The sequence below is a fragment of the Poromitra crassiceps genome (assembly GCF_964638095.1).
Source record: "Poromitra crassiceps genome assembly, chromosome: 10".
In the NCBI taxonomy this organism is placed as follows: Eukaryota; Metazoa; Chordata; class Actinopteri; order Beryciformes; family Melamphaidae; genus Poromitra; species Poromitra crassiceps.
This window is the reverse complement of record NC_139631.1, coordinates 37,874,092-37,891,282: the sequence shown is the minus strand read 5'-3', so window position 1 is coordinate 37,891,282 and position 17,191 is coordinate 37,874,092. Positions and strand designations below refer to the sequence as shown.

The window sequence follows — 17,191 nt, the reverse complement described above, 5'->3', positions numbered from 1 at the left end:
CGGTGACGTCATCAGAGCTGGTATTTCCCATTCCAAACTCGTAGGAGCCTCAGCAGCCCCAACCTCAAAAATCCAAGATGGCTGCGCCGCGCAACAACAGTAGTAGTAATCGTAGTAATATTGTTTAGCACTTCTGTTTTGTTTGTGTCTCATTAAATCAGCTGTACACACAGCACTGCCTAACTTCTATCTGTGTGGACATGAGGCTGCAGTGTTTGTATGCGCAAAATGCCGCGAAATGCCATGTTGTCAATTGTTATTGCTAACAATGGCTAGCCTGGCTAGCGACTGGATCTGACCAATTAACAGTGAACTTCCCAGCTCAAGTTTTCTGCAAATGGAACGCTAACAAAACGGATGTGATGTCATTTAGCCTCCACATCCCAGTTATTTTGCGATAAAGGAACGCACGACAAGGCAGCAAGCCAAGCGCAAACGTCAATGGGATGCCTCACATTCTTGGTGATTCTTGGTCCATACAGTATAATACAAGTTAAATGATGTCACCAGAATGTGAAACAGGAGTCTCCGCTAAGGCAGAGAAGACACGTTCGTATTTTCCCCTTTTACGATGAGGCCAATCCAGTCTTGATCTAAAGCTAAAGCTATCCAGTAGTAGCATTAGCCTAGTAGGCTACATGAGGGACATGTAATCTGACTCCATATAGCATTGTGAAATGTCGGGTGCACAGCGGGCGCGGAGGAAATGGGAGATCTCTGTGAGGAAAACAGAGAGAGAAAGTAAACAGTAAACACTGCCCATGTGCTTAAATATTACAGAGATTATTAATGATACAAAGTGGGTTGATAATTGGTAAAGCCATCCTTTAAATGTGGTTAAGTCTAAGGCTTAGGCTACATGTGTGATGAACAGATGGATAAAACAAATGAAGAGAGGCTGTACTCTGCAGAGTGTGGTGGTGCTCACTTGGTCAATGAAAAGAATAATACCAGCTGGAGGAGGAAGCGACAAAGAGACACTCTTTGGATACCAACATAAGGAGGGTGTTTTGTGTTGTCTTTTTCCTAATCTCGCTTCTCTCTATTTTTCTGATCTCCCCCCCTTTTTTGTGACCTGAGTTTGATGAGGGTGGGTGGGTCAGGGGCTGGGTTTATGCAAGAATTAATTGTGTCCTGTTTGTTTCATATGTGTATTGTATTGCTGCCTGAAATACTCTGAAAGTAATTAATATTTCATATATTTTTGTACCAATAAATACAATTGGAAAAAAAAAGGTTCAAAGCACTAGGCTGAGATGACGACCCTTCTCCACGCTTCTGCAACACTGAGGGATGGTGTTTGAATGTATCTTCAGGGTATGACCTCTGACCTGTTCCTCCTCAATAAATGACTTCTCATTATTGCAGTGCAATGCAAGGCTTATATTAAAGGAGCACTACACTGTAGCGCCACTAACAGGTCAAACAGAGAAACACAACATGAACAGAGCACATGTCAATTATGATGATGAAATTCAACATGCATGACTACATGAATGCAAACGTACAAGACACATGCATGGACACACGCGTGTGTGCGCGCGCACGCACACGCGCACACACACACACACACACACACACACACACACACACACGTTGAGAAACTCACTCTGGGCCTTCATCCTGCGGCTTCCCACCATCCTAAGGTGTTTCCGGAAGTTTCTACAGTTGGAGAAAGAGAGAGAGACATAGGTTAAGAGTGGTGGAGACAGAAGAGAGAGAGACAGAGGTAAAGAGTGGTGGGAGACAGAAGAGAGAGAGAGGCAGAGGTAAAGAGTGGTGGGAGACAGAAGAGAGAGAGACAGAGGTAAAGAGTGGTGGAGACAGAAGAGAGACAGAGGTAAAGAGTGGTGGGAGACAGAAGAGAGAGAGAGGCAGAGGTAAAGAGTGGTGGGAGACAGAAGAGAGAGAGGGGCAGAGGTAAAGAGTGGTGGAGACAGAAGAGAGATAGACAGAGGTAAAGAGGAGACAGAAGAGAGAGAGAGACAGAGGTAAAGAGGAGACAGAAGAGAGAGAGACAGAGGTAAAGAGTGGTGGACACAGAAGAGAGAGAGAGAGACAGAGGTAAAGAGTGGTGGGAGACAGAAGAGAGAGAGACAGAGGTAAAGAGTGGTGGGAGACAGAAGAGAGAGAGAGACAGAGGTAAAGAGTGGTGGGAGACAGAAGAGAGACAGACAGAGGTAAAGAGTGGTGGGAGACAGAAGAGAGAGAGAGACAGAGGTAAAGATGAGACAGAAGAGAGAGAGACAGAGGTAAAGAGTGGTGGGAGACAGAAGAGATAGAGAGACAGAGGTAAAGAGGAGACAGAAGAGAGAGAGACAGAGGTAAAGAGTGGTGGAGACAGAAGAGAGAGAGACAGAGGTAAAGAGTGGTGGAGACAGAAGAGAGAGAGACAGAGGTAAAGAGTGGTGGAGACAGAAGAGAGAGAGACAGAGGTAAAGAGTGGTGGAGACAGAAGAGAGAGAGACAGAGGTAAAGAGGAGACAGAAGAGAGAGAGACAGAGGTAAAGAGTGGTGGAGACAGAAGAGAGAGAGACAGAGGTAAAGAGTGGTGGAGACAGAAGAGAGAGAGACAGAGGTAAAGAGTGGTGGAGACAGAAGAGAGAGAGACAGAGGTAAAGAGTGGTGGAGACAGAAGAGAGAGAGACAGAGGTAAAGAGTGGTGGAGACAGAAGAGAGAGAGACAGAGGTAAAGAGTGGTGGAGACAGAAGAGAGAGAGACAGAGGTAAAGAGTGGTGGAGACAGAAGAGAGAGAGACAGAGGTAAAGAGGAGACAGAAGAGAGAGAGAGACAGAGGTAAAGAGGAGACAGAAGAGAGAGAGACAGAGGTAAAGAGGAGACAGATGAGAGAGAGAGACAGAGGTAAAGAGTGGTGGAGACAGAAGAGAGACAGAGGTAAAGAGTGGTGGAGACAGAAGAGAGAGAGACAGAGGTAAAGAGTGGTGGAGACAGAAGAGAGAGAGACAGAGGTAAAGAGGAGACAGAAGAGAGAGAGAGACAGAGGTAAAGAGGAGACAGAAGAGAGAGAGACAGAGGTAAAGAGGAGACAGAAGAGAGAGAGAGGCAGAGGTAAAGAGGAGACAGAAGAGAGAGAGACAGAGGTAAAGAGTGGTGGAGACAGAAGAGAGAGAGACAGAGGTACAGAGGAGACAGAAGAGAGAGAGAGACAGAGGTAAAGAGGAGACAGAAGAGAGAGAGAGACAGAGGTAAAGAGGAGACAGAAGAGAGAGAGACAGAGGTAAAGAGTGGTGGGACACAGGAGAGAGAGAGACAGAGGTAAAGAGTGGTGGAGACAGAAGAGAGAGAGACAGAGGTACAGAGGAGACAGAAGAGAGAGAGAGACAGAGGTAAAGAGGAGACAGAAGAGAGAGAGAGACAGAGGTAAAGAGGAGACAGAAGAGAGAGAGGCAGAGGTAAAGAGTGTGGCAGAGAGCCAGAGTCATCATAGTGTGCAGACACAGATCACAGATAAAAGACAGATGAGAGAAACACTTTAGATCCTGTAGTTCAGCCAATGTGTGGCACTACTGGATTTGATCAAAACAGACACAGAGATTATTTTGGCGTCAATCCTCTTGTCTCATAACCAATATATAGGTCAAATTTCCCAAAAAGCTATACCTTTATAGGATGACTGTTTGAAGTTATATTGTATCAAACTCCTTATAAACTCCTCTAGGAAAGTGCAGATTGGACAAGAAATCTGTTGAAAACACCACAGTAATTTCCAGGTGTTATTTTAATGACTATTGAAGCATTGAATTATTTAGATTCGTGTTCCTTTATAAGCCGTGATCGGCAATTCCGAGCCGTTTCTCTCTCTGCTCAGCAGGGTGCCTGCCTGGCACTACATGCCCCAGATCTCTCTGCTCAGGAGGGTGCCTGCCTGGCACTACATGCCCCAGATCTCTCTGCTCAGGAGGGTGCCTGCCTGGCACTACATGCCCCAGATCTCTCTGCTCAGGAGGGTGCCTGCCTGGCACTACATGCCCCAGATCTCTCTGCTCAGCTGGGTGCCTGCCTGGCACTACATGCCCCAGATCACCAACAAACGTCTGGATTTCAAGCGTGTTTTCCTGCCTCTCAGTTCAGCTGCGATCAGAGGGATCAAATGGTTCAAACCAGTGAAAAAAGTAGAGGGGGAGAGAATCAGAGAAACAGAGAAGAGAAACAGCCTAAAGGTTGAAATATACTTTGTCCGCCTCGACTTGGAGCCTTGCCGGCGGCAGCTGGTCCTGTATACTCAAACGTCAGCTTGACGAGGGGTCGCAGGGGAGTCCCCAGCACATACTAGGATTCTAATGACTAGAAGTTAGCCTAAGGAGGGAATGTAGTGCATATAATCCCCATCTAGATTATGTTATACTCGCGCTGTTCGCGTCAACTGCATCGAGTCACATTTTGGAGGAGCTGCACGCACGCTGCGCCACGGGTGCATTCGGCAAGGGGTTTGACGCGTCAGTATGTCAAGGCCTTAAGTGGTAGCAAGTGAGAAGATGTGAGGCCTAAAACACATCTTTCCATGATTCATCAGGACTTGTCTTGACTGTGCTGGCTTCCTCTAAATATGGCTAAAAAACATCCAAACGTCCAAAAAAACATCAAAAACTAAAAACATCAAAAACCAGTCCCTTTCTTTCAGCACCCCCTACTTAAAAACAGTTCCAGTGTCCCTGGTGGTGACCGGTCAGCCATTCATTTTTCCATAGACATTTTGTAAAATGCTTATAAAAAAAAAAGATTTGCTTGGTCAAACAAAGCGATTCAGTTATATTTAGAATCATCATTTTACTATGACTTTTTTTTTGGGGGTGGGGGGGGTTATTGGGCCTGGAAAGTCCTTGAATTTGATGTTGAAGAAGGTGTACACATGTGCTGACATGACAAACGGCACGTTTCAACCGCGGTATAAAGGGAGCTCTAATGCCAAATATCGATCCGCTGGTTGACTTTGAGTGCGAGCTGCAGAGCAGTGAGTATTGATGGACCTCCTTCACACTCCAGTGTTCAGTCCAATGAGGAAGGCTGATTACAGCCTGCCACCCGGAGCCTCCAGGATTACCAGGGGACACTGTTCCATATACCAAAGAATGGAGATTTGTTGTTTAAAGCTGCGTTCACACCGACCTATTAAAGTTTTTCGCTGGCATCGAGTTTACATGCAAAGTCAATGCAAATGAGCGATTGAGCGTATATTCGCCCGGGAGAAAAATCGCTGGGCGTCCGAGCGACAGAGACAGAGCGATAGGGAGAAAATTCGCTCGTCGCCCGAGATGAAATATCCCAACTGGGGCGAAATTACGCTGGCATCAGTCGCTCGCTGTTCAACGCTGATTGGCTGCCGTGTGAGAGTGAGTCAAGGATCACACTGGCTTGGAACAAACCGCTGGTTTATTGTGTGGCAACAAACCGCATCGACAGCTGATTGACAGGCTGAGAGCTGACATGAAGTGAAGTCTGTACTACCGGTATAGAGCTCGTGTTAGGAGCACGCTGATAGGCTTAGCTTGTAAACAACTACGGTGGCTCGTAGTGGAAAAATATCATGACATTGCGTAACGTTATAGCCCCCAGATGTCCGTCAATTATTGTGCCTGTTGACGAGCGATTTAAACACAGCGACGGAGCGATTCCAAAGAGTTGAATCGAGCGACAGAGAGAAAAATAAATATCTCGGTGTGAACACAGCTTAAGAGTTAGCTCAGGACTGCAATGCAGGGAATGTTCAAATGGTAACAGTGGACCATCACACTCCGCGGGCTAAGAATCCATCCAGTGTATTTGCATAATGTGTGTGCTTTGAGGAGGTACAACTGACTTAATTAATTAATTAATTAATTAATTAATTAATTAATTAACACAAGCACAAAATCACTATTGATATTGAGAGGCAATTGTCTGCATAAGTGTTGTATCATCAGGATTGCTGGAAGAGTGAAAGGTTCGATATTAGTGATTCAGTATGTTTGGGTATGGGAGAGGGGAGGGACCGTGAAAGCAGAAGAAACAGAGTGCGTTTGCTTGTCTGTGTGGGAGACGAAGATAATTGATGTTTTGCTGTTTTTTTCTTAAAACCGGAAAAAGATCTGCCACAAGGGTGTGAAAATGTCATGATTCCAACGCCGAAATCTAGGCTACTTGTTAAAACAGGGATTGTAACAGGGGTTTTTAGCACAGCACAGCACAGCACAGCACAGGACACGGTACCTCTCTAACAGGGGGTTTTAGCACAGGACAGGACAGCACAGGACACAGTACCTCTCTAACAGGGGGTTTTAGCACAGGACAGGACAGCACAGGACACGGTACCTCTCTAACAGGGGGTTTTAGCACAGGACAGGACAGCACAGGACACGGTACCTCTCTAACAGGGGGTTTTAGCACAGCACAGCACAGGACACGGTACCTCTCCATCATGGCAGCTGTCTGCTCTCTTTTCTGCCTCTTTTTCTCAGCAATGCCTCGGAAAGCCCTGCCGGCAGGATGTGTGAAAGTGTTAAGTGGATCGGCCGGGGGAACATCGACTTGACTCGTGTGTTTAGCCGTTCCTGACCTAAACCCAAACCATTTTTTGTCTGAACCCAAACTGACCCGACGAGTAATTAACTCTTTAGGAACAATTCGACTATGCTATTTAGGATCAAGGAACGTGCCAACATTTTTGGGAGATTCACCTATTTGCTATATTCCCGTTAGTAAGACAAGATAGATACGCTTCTCTTCTCTGTACGTGCAGTAGAAAGTAGCCACGCGCCGCTAGTTAGCTCCAATCAATCTGTTGGCGTGTTCCTTTAAAGCCCGACTTAAGCCTAAAATCACTCAAGTTTCCATCAATATTTGAGTGGAAACCCCAGCGCTTAAGAGAGATTCAGTTTGACCAGACGTATAAGCCCATGCGGTAGCCTACAACTGGGTTCAGGCAAAAATGTAAAGCTCCAGTCAGTGTGGGGGTGGGGCAGAGGTCAAGGGTTAGTCCAAGGGGGTTAGTGAAAGCCTTGCTCATCCTTGCGAAGTGGTTAGGGTCAGCAGCACAGGGACGTTTTATCCACCAGAGGCAGAAGACACACACACACACACACACACATACACACAAACGCACGCACGCACGCACACGCACACACACACACACACAAACACACAGAAGGACCACAATGCAAGTTAGGGGCCAAAATGAACAGAGATTAAGGTGTCGAGTACACAGGGTGCTAGCCAAGCTGCCTTTTCGTGCGTGTGTGTGTGTGTGTGTGTGTGTGTGTGTGTGTGTGTGTGTGTGTGTATGTATGTATATATGTGTGTGTATATATATGTATATATGTGTATATATATATATATTTAGAACACGGCTCTCTTGAATACTCGATTCTGATTGGTCAATCAACAAGATTCACCGGTCATTATTTCTCGACAACCGACCGCTGCTCTGCCACACCTGGATTAATCAGTTGATAAGAGCCTTTTGTCAGCAGACACTACTAATTAGGCCAACCAGTTGCAGCTGTGGTGTCTTGTGTGCCTATTACGAATGAAACCGCTTTGTCGTTGAAAACGCTATTAAAAAATCTATTTGAATAATTATTTTTGTCAGATTATTGAATGATTTAGTTGTAGGCCGTGTTCTAAGCGGGATAATGTATAGTGAGCCGGTGATTACTGGAAATAATGACCTTCAGGTGAATCATTAAGCCCGCCGCTGCGCGTCGGGCTCAATCATTCACCAGTCGGTCATTATTTCGCCAGTAATCACCGGCTCACTATACATTATCCCTTACATATACAGTATATATATATATATATATATATATATACAGTATATATACGACACGTGTGTGTGTGTGTGTGTGTGTGTGTGTGTGTGTGTGTGTGTGCTTAAACTACAGTAGTGTAGTGTTTTGTACTGTTCAACCAACATAGGATCATGAAGGCCAATACCAACAGTAGTTGATGCTCTGTGCTGATGATATTCAACAGCTTTAAATTGGACCATTTTCATGCCAAAACATTTTAAATGAAAATAAGTATTCAGCATGTCTGGCAGAATTCTATTCTTGACCGTGTAAAAAAAAAAAACTGAAACAATATCCTAATATGAAATAGAATCAAACAGCAGAGCGGCCAGTATGAGCCCAATGCTGACTGTCTGTCATTTTGGAATGTAAAGTAGGCTGCTGCTATATTATTGCTTTTTCTATCCGCCCGTCGATCAATCTGTGGTTGTGTCAGTGTGTACGTTTGGCACAGTGCCTTTGCCAAAAGGCATAGCAATGGCTGTGACAGGTGTCAGCAGGCGTAATGAGCCGTGTCAGTGACAGTGGATGTCAGGACTGAAGCCATGTCCTGCAGTCTGGGCTTCATGACAGACAGGCAGGCAGAGCGACAGCTGCTGCGCTCCGGGCCTGCCACTAGCTAATAATGAAGTTGCATAGCACTTATTACCAATAACCTGAAAAGCACTGCCACCAACTACACATTTTGCCTTGGCAAAATTGTCCGGTTTTGGGGACTGCAATGAAGAGTAGCTTTATTTTCATTATTTTTACAATAATGAGCATCATTTGAAAGTTTGTCACTAGGCTTGGGCGGTATCTATTTTTTCATACCTTCATACCTTCCTGACATTAGACTGGTGTATACTACTATACAGTATATGGTGTATATATATGGTATAGTTTCATCACAATATTCTTCACAAATGTCCTCAATGGAGAATGAAAATCAAACGAACAGAATGGACACCGTTATGGGCAAGCCGGTAAAATGCTAATTTTAAAGTGGTCTTAAACAATATAGTGTTGCTTGTAACACATTATGGTTGCCTATTAATAAGGTAAAAGAAAAGTAGCCTACAAATGGCAAATAAAGTAAAAATAAATTACCAAAAATAATTTAGGCTAAGCCCGGCACAGGCAAGGACACTTGCCACTATTTTGGCTGAACAAAAAAGATAGAAAACGGTTTTGACGGTATTGAAAATCATACCTTCGGTATTTCTAAATAACCCGGTATGCCGCCCAAGCCTATTTGTCACCATTCACTTCAATTGTTTATGAGAATGCTGTAACTCTGTTTCCCTGGAAAACTCCACGCATGTTTTGCGGACTAAAAAGCGTCACCCGTCCTTCCATCGGCATGGGGGTGATAATGAGTGATTTTTCATTTTTGGGTGAACCTATTAGTGGGATTTTTTTGGCCAATGAACGTACCTACATATTCTCAGAATCATTTAGTAGCTCGAGGTGATGGTGTCCTCACTCAGGTGTGTGGAACGGGAAGCAAACGGAATATGTCAAACATCTACAGACAAAAGCAAACCCGTTGAATTGTTGAACGACGACTAATAAGCTGTTGAAATATTACAAATACTCTGTAGACTGTCTTTCACTTGAACTAAAAATGAGACACCCATAATCTGATAATAGCGCAACTCATGAATGTACGATATTTAGTGTGTGTATGCAATCAATGGGTACAGCATCACTAAGGGGCGGCTGTAGCTCAGGAGGTAGAGAGGGTCGTCCACTAATCGCTTTGGATAAAAGAGGTCAGTGGTTCGATTCCCGCCTCCTCCAGTCTGCCTGTCGAAGTGTCCTTGGGCCAGATACTGAACCCCAAATTGCTCCCGATGGTGTGCCAGCACCCTGCGTGGTAGCCTGCCAGCCATCGGTGTGTGAATGTACCTACTGATTGTAAAGCGCTTTGGATAAAAGCGCTATATAAATGCCGGCCATTTGATTCTTGCTTGCTTCGTTCACACTGTACAGTTGACTGCTGAGTGAATCTATAACTTCAAACAGCCGGTCCTGCAGACGCTGAGGTTAACGACACAACCAGACACAATCGCACAAAGAAGCCACATGAGGAAAGGGTTGAGGGCATGTTACCTAACTGAGAGAGAGAGAGAGAGAGGAGGAGGAGCAATGGGGGCAAGTGAGAGTGTTACTTACGATATTCTACAGCCGCGGTGGGAGAAAAGAAGCCACACAGCGAGCAGAGGGAGAAGAAGAGGAGAGAAACAGAAGTTAGTCGCGTCGGGGCCATGCAGAGAGATGCTCCACACACACACATCAGAGCTAGCTGTCACAGCGGGCTGCCTGCGTGAGTGAGGACACGGCGAGCCAAAGCAGACCTGGAGTGGAGTAGTCCCACTTGTACTCCACTCGAAGTCTCCAAGCCAGCAGGGGCAGTGTGTTGGCAGATATCAAATGTGAGAACAAGTGAGGAGTGAAGAAGAGTGGAGCACAGATGACAGGGACCTAAAGCTGCGTTCACACCGACCTATTAAAGTTTTTCGCTGGCATCGAGTTTCCATACAAAGTCAAGGCAAACGAGCCATTGAGCGTATATTCACCCGGGAGAATAGGTGAGCTGATAGGCTTAGCTTGTAAACAACTACGGTGGCTCGTAGTGGACAAATATCATGACATTGCGTAACGTTATAGCCCCCAGATGTCCGTCAATTATTGTGCCTGTTGACGAGCGATTTAAACAGAGCGACAGAGCGATTCCAAAGGGTTGAATCGAGCGACAGAGAGAAAAATAAATATCTCGGTGTGAACACAGCTTAAGGGTTAGGGACATATGGATTTTTGAAAGCCGATAGCATTGCTTTTTAGACTGAAGCTCCTATAGATCATATTTGATGCTGCTATTCAATATTATTAGTATTATTATTATCAGAGTATAAAAGCCTCTCAAACTGCCTTTGGGACACTAAACTCTTTATTGATCCCATGATAATAATAATCAATTCCTGTTAAGGTCCTCCCATAGGCAACCAGTGTAGTATTGATCTACAATAAATATGTAATCAATCAAACTGTGTCATGACCATCATATCAGAGGGGTATGACACCGATATCACATTTTTAATAAGAAGCCAAATTGCCAGGTCCATATATCAGTCTGACCCCAATAATGGAGACATGGGCAGACAGAGATAGATGGAAAAGGAGGAGAGACACCAACATAAGGAGAGGAGGGGAGAGGAGGGGAGGAGAGGAGAGAAGAGGAGGAGAGAGGAGAAGAGGAGGAGAAAAGAGGAGCAGAGGAGAGAAGAGAAGAAGAGAGGAGAGAAGAAAGAGAATGGGAGAGAGAGACAAGGGGAGAGATGATGGTGGGCGAGCGTTGTGTGTTTCAGGGTCATAATTATTAGCTCTGGGTGATAGGTGATAATTAACCAGTCGAAAGAGTGAAGGGGTGTGTGTGTGTGTGTGTGTGTGTGTGTGTGTGTGTGTGTGTGTGTGTGTGTGTGTGTGTGTGTGTGTGTGTGTGTGTGTGTGTGTGTGTGTGTGTGTGTGTGTGTGTGCGTGTGCGTGCGTGCGCACAAACAGTTGAGAACAGTTGAGAAAAACAATGAACTGTCGGGCTAGGGCAACACACACCCTAACTCCCAAACCTGGTTCCGGTGTCCTGGATTTCCTCCACCGCCTTGTGCCACACTCCAGTCTGCCAGTGTGTGTTAGAAATAGGCTCGTGCTCGACTCATATTTTTAGATTGAAGCTGACCGTTCTTCCCTTCAGAATGTTATTCTTTTCAGGGTGGAAAGTTTCTTTCTCTCTCCGGAGTTTGGCTCATTATTGTACCTAAGATGAGAGGATTTGCACCTATAAATCACCTGTATCTCTCTAGGAGATAGCTCTGACGCGCATGCTATCACTTTAGCATGCAATAGCTTAAGGAGTGTAGCCTAACCGTTGGCGATTAGCATCCTAAAAGGGAGAAAATGAAAACCTAACCTCAACTTGTTAGGCTTCTTGAGGATATTGATGAAATTGACGTGCAATTTCTCGAAAAGACTGAACTTGAATGACACTTAAGTGTGACTTGTTTCGTTTACAAAGGCAGTCTAAAGGCAGACCACCGCCAAGATTTATATCACCAGGCGCGCAGAGCCGTCGCGTGAATAACCCACCTCACTTGCCGGTTCGCTCGATCGGCTAAACGGGACGGCTTGGCCACTTTTTAGACTGAGAAAAATACCTGTAGTTTGTGGATATTAGTGGGATTTTTTCGGCCAATCAAAAAGGAGCTTTAGTCACTTATACAATTATTGACGTTGGCATGTGCACCAGACAGAGCCATCTACCAAAGACACAGAAATGATTTTAGTACCTTTTAGCACCTATCTCAAATACTGGATAACCCCCAAAAAGCCAAGAGCAGCCCGATATGTGTCTAACTCTACTGGAGTTAGTGTGAAACGATATGAAAACGTCATGGCGGTGGATTGAGTGATGCTGTACGGCATGAGAGAGAGAAGCTAGCTTTGTGCTGCACAGTGTGGGAGTGAAGGCGGGGTCATACTCACGCCTGCATGGTGGTGGTGGCTGTCTGAAAGCTGAACACGTTCTCTTTGGGGAACCAGCTGTTAGGATTGTCCTCTGCAAAACACAGGAGACAAACAGGAAGGCGTGATGATGTCACCAAGCGGAACATTCAAACGGGGCTTACAATTAGCGGAGGAGGGCAGAGAGAGTGCCTTTTGACAAGGAAGCAGGAGGTGAAAAAACAAACTCCAATTCCAGTGATTTTAACTTCAATTATAGTAACATTCTAATCTACAACCCTAATTAAGCCTGTTTCAAAACTAACCGAGTGCGAGACTGTCAACAGTGCTGAAAACAAAGCTGTTTTTTTTGCTTCTTAACACATTCACTGCCAGACGTTTTTTTTTTACTGTAGTTAGCTTCTGCCAGAGGGGTTTTTTGAGGATTCTGGCTCATCTTTCAAGACCCGAGGATTCTTTTCTGCTAAGATTTTGTGAACACACAATATCTCAAAAGAACTAATAGAATGTGTGCTTTCTCTGTCTAAAAGAGTTAGTTTGTAGAGTTAGTAGTTATGTAAGCATTAGCAGTTGAATACAGCATGGTTTCAGCGTCAGAAAAATTATTCAGAGATAAACGGCTTTTTGTGAAATTCGATAGAACAGTCACTTTAACCATTCATTTTTGGCATCAGTAAGACGTCAGACATCTAAACAATAGTTTTGAACAGTAATTTCCTCCATAACAGCAGGAAACCCCCCTCTGCTTCCAACTCCTCCCTCCGTGGGCGTTCTTCTTGGCTGCAGCGGCCGTCACAAGCTTGTCACCAGTCTCACTGCTTTGCTGCTGCTGCTGCCTGTCTGCGCGGCCGCTGTTTGAGGAAGTCTGGATGGACTCGCTCGCTTCTTGGAGTTTTGGTTGAGAGCTTTGATGAAGCTTTTGCGATTCTGGTCATATTTATGCTGCGTGTTTCAAAGTGTGTTCCACCTGTAATCTATTATGCAAATTTGCAATCCCGCATCGCCAGCAATCAGCGCGAAAACGAAAGCGTTTTCCCCCATCCATTTTCATGAGAATGGCTGCTTTTTGCTTGCCTTCCTCTAGTCAGGAGAGCACTGTCGCCACTTAGTGGGTCGGTGGAATGGGTTGTAAACGTTCGGTGGCTCCAATAATTATATAAGAGATGTAAAAGGGTTAGATGCACATCCCACGGTCAAAAAAAAAAAAATCATTTTTTTGACGTATTAATACGTCATTGGCAGTCAACCGTTGGATTATTTTTGACGGATTAATACGTCATTGGCAGTGAACGTGTTAAAAGATGACCTTTTGAAGACACTGATTTCAACTGACACCAGCAATGTTGATAGTATACTGCATATACTTCAGAGTTTGGGTATATTTTTGTATACCCTAAATATTTTCAGTGGTCGCAGTTACCAAATATTTTACAGTCTACTGCAACCTCTTGTTTCATTCTTTTCATCTTCATCGCAGGATGCTCTACTGTCATTTTGCCATTTTTGCCAGGCAGCTGGCTGCTGGCCTCTTAGATCTGGCTATGTCTGAAGGAAGGAAGGAAGCTGACTGACAACCCTCAAAGGTTGGAAGGCTGCATAAATTATGCGAGTGACATCACTGATGACATGACATCACTGATGACATCACTACTGATGACATCAGTACTGATGACATCACTGATGACATCACTCACTGATGACATCACAATTGCTCGAGTGACATCACTCGGAAGGCTGACTGACTCACAAACCTGAGGACAAATTACGTCATCAGTGGCCGGCAGCCAGAGACAGATGACGTCATCAGCAACACACATGCTGCCTGGCATATAGCAAATTTGCGTTTGCTGCTATAATAGTGTTAAAATGGTCAGTTGTGTTATGTTTAATACCCCCTATCCAACGACTATAATAGGAGAGCTGTCTGTGGGTCCGTCTGGTGTGTCCATCCGGAGTTGCCAGGTGCACTGTTGCTGTAATCGCCTCCAAAATTTGCCAAAACAATTTTCAGGGGTCTGGCATGAATCTGGAGGGGAGGAGTCAACTGAGCGTCGTTAGACATCAAGATTCAGGTCATAGACATTGTGACATCAGGATCAGGGGAAGAGGTCAAGGGTGAGTTAAGGGGGAAAGTTAGAAATCCCTGAAGGGCACTTTGTTCTAGAATGAGCGTGCAAAGTTTGGTTCATCGTCTCCAAAGTCTCCACCTCAGAACTGAGTGTGTGTGTGCTCAGCGTGCAAAGATTCTACTTCTAGTTACTTGGAGGCCTGTGTGTTTAGCTGGAGTTGCGAGGCGCACCGTTCCTCATGATGATGTCATAATGATGTCATAATGTGGGGGGCATATTCTACATTTCCACTCAAGCTCGATGACTCGATGATGTCACCCCTATGACATCACTATTGACATCACCAATGACATAATCACCAATGACCTCACAATTACTCGAGCGACATCACTGATGTCAATTATGCATAGACATAGTGACATCATCAGTGATGTCATAAATCCTTCCCTGCTGAGGTTATAAATTGGACAAATCTTGCTGCGAGAAACATACTTGATGGTAACTATGCTCAAGTTGTTCCTACTCTGCATACTGGCTTTGGCCAACGGGGCTGAGCTCCGAATTGGTGAGGATGATGATTTCATCAAGGTGCAGAAGAAAAGTAACTTCATGAAGGTGCTGAAGAAAAGTAACTTCAAGCCCCGCCTCAAGAGCCAGGACATCCCTGAAGACTGGGACAAGAACCCTGTCAAAATCCTGGTCGGCAAGAACTTCGAGGAGGTCGTTTTTGATGCTACTAAGGACGTCTTTGTTGAGTTTTATACACCTTTGTGTGAACAATGCAAGCAGCTGGACACCATCTGGGACAAGCTGGGATTTATGTATCTCGACCACCCTTACATCGTCGTGGCTAAGATGGACTCCGCAGCCAATAGGATTAAGGCATTTAAAGTCCGCCGCTTCCCCACTTTCAAGTTCTTCCCTGCAGGAGCGAAGCGCGAGGTGATCGACTACGATGGCGAGAGAACATTGGAAGGCTTCGCCAAGTTCCTGCAGAGAGTTGGCATGGAGGACCCAGCAGACGTCATGGAGGAGCCAGCAGACGATCCCCCGGATGTGGATGAAGTGAAGGACGTGGAAGACGCAGACCAGGACGAGGACTATGATGGTGAGGCAGACCAGGACGAGGACTATGATGGTGAGCAACATGATGAGTTCTAAGAGCTGGCAGAGGAGAGCGGACGAGAGAGGACGAGGACTCTGATGGTGAGGCAGACCAGGACGAGGACTATGATGGTGAGGCAGACCAGGACGAGGACTATGATGGTGAGGCAGACCAGGACGAGGACTCTGATGGTGAGGCAGACCAGGACGAGGACTATGATGGTGAGGCAGACCAGGACGAGGACTATGATGGTGAGGCAGACCAGGACGAAGACTCTGATGGTGAGGCAGACCAGGACGAGGACTCTGATGGTGAGGCAGACCAGGACGAAGACTATGATGGTGAGGCAGACCAGGACGAGGACTCTGATGGTGAGGCAGACCAGGACGAAGACTATGATGGTGAGGCAGACCAGGACGAGGACTCTGATGGTGAGGCAGACCAGGACGAGGACTCTGATGGTGAGGCAGACCAGGACGAGGACTCGGATGGTGAGCAACATGATGAGTTCTAAGAGCTGGCAGAGGAGAGAAGACTACCGCCGCCCCAACACCTCCAACCGTGCGCCATCACCCCCTTCACTTCCTTGTGGACCATCCCTGTCCTGTGAACATTTCTACTTGAACTGCTTTAACTGAGAGGCTGCTCGCTGCAGAACCAAAATCTCCACCTCCTCCCCCAGAGCGGTTAAGCTGGAGCTCCAGCACCACCCCTCCAGTGGCGACTGGCCAATAGAGGGTGCTAGGGCGCCACCCCCCTTGACCCACAAAGTGATTTAAATTTTTATATTTTATTTCTAAGCGGTGCAACCGCTTCTATAAGTTACTTTGTGTGTAGGAGGAGCACGAGATGTAGGAGCACAAGATTTGTGTGTTGTGTGTGTGTGTGCGGGGGACTGTGATGTCACTGTGATGTCACTCAGGCATCTGGCGAGATGTGGGGGAGATTTGGAGGTCGGTAGTCTTGCTTGCCAGTCTGGCAAGGGAGGGTGGGAGGGAAGTAACTGGCAGGGATTGATTGGGGGGTACCTTTGTGACAATTTCTGCAATTTTCCTGTAAAACTAAAATGAAAATGAAAATGCGAATAAATATATTATAAAAGAAAAAAGAAGTTAAAAGAGAAGTTGTGTGTGTATGTGTGTGTGTGCGCGTTGAATGCATTTGCAATTGCCCAACTGTGATGTCACTCATATAGGGGAGTTGTGATGTCATAGGTGATGTCACTCGAGCAACTGATCTTTTTTTATTATAATATTCCTGTCCTGTCTATCTGTCCGATTTGTGACGGAAGATGTCACTCAGGCATGTGTGTGTGTGTGTGTGTGTGTGTGTGTGTGTGTGTGTGTGTGTGATGTCATCAGTGATGTCATCAGTGATGTCACTCGAATAACTGTGATCTTATCATCATCATCATCATCATATATAAAAGGGAGTAAGTGGGTCCTGTCAGTCATGATTTTTTTTAAAGCGGTGCAGCCGCTTCCAGGCGCGGACTGCATAACGGGCACGTCGGGCAAATGCCCGGTGGCCTGGCCTGGCCTGGCCTGCAAAAAAAAAAAAAAAATGTGTGCCCGCAGTCAGGCCACTCACTGAACAGCAGGCCAGGCGCCGCCTACTGGTTTACTAGTGATTTTATTACTTTATTCAGGGTCAAAGTGGGTGCATCTCATTGTAAAATTGGACTCGGCCCAAATTGGGCTTCAAACCCAAATTGGGCTTCAACCGGCCCAAA

At 45.7% G+C, this 17,191-nt stretch overlaps 1 protein-coding gene across 1 annotated transcript in view; it reads right to left on the bottom strand.

Annotated features, from left to right (window-relative positions):
- Nucleotides 1-17,191, bottom strand: part of nsmfb (NMDA receptor synaptonuclear signaling and neuronal migration factor b) — a gene marked incomplete at its 5' end in the record, with an annotated part of 74,193 nt that overhangs the window by 32,206 nt on the left and 24,796 nt on the right. Inside the window, 3 exons of the mRNA XM_083645127.1 lie at nucleotides 1,610-1,662; nucleotides 6,408-6,473; nucleotides 12,307-12,379. Of these exons, the coding sequence (XP_083501253.1) occupies nucleotides 1,610-1,662; nucleotides 6,408-6,473; nucleotides 12,307-12,379 (192 nt within the window). The remainder of the gene's footprint in view (nucleotides 1-1,609; nucleotides 1,663-6,407; nucleotides 6,474-12,306; nucleotides 12,380-17,191) is intronic.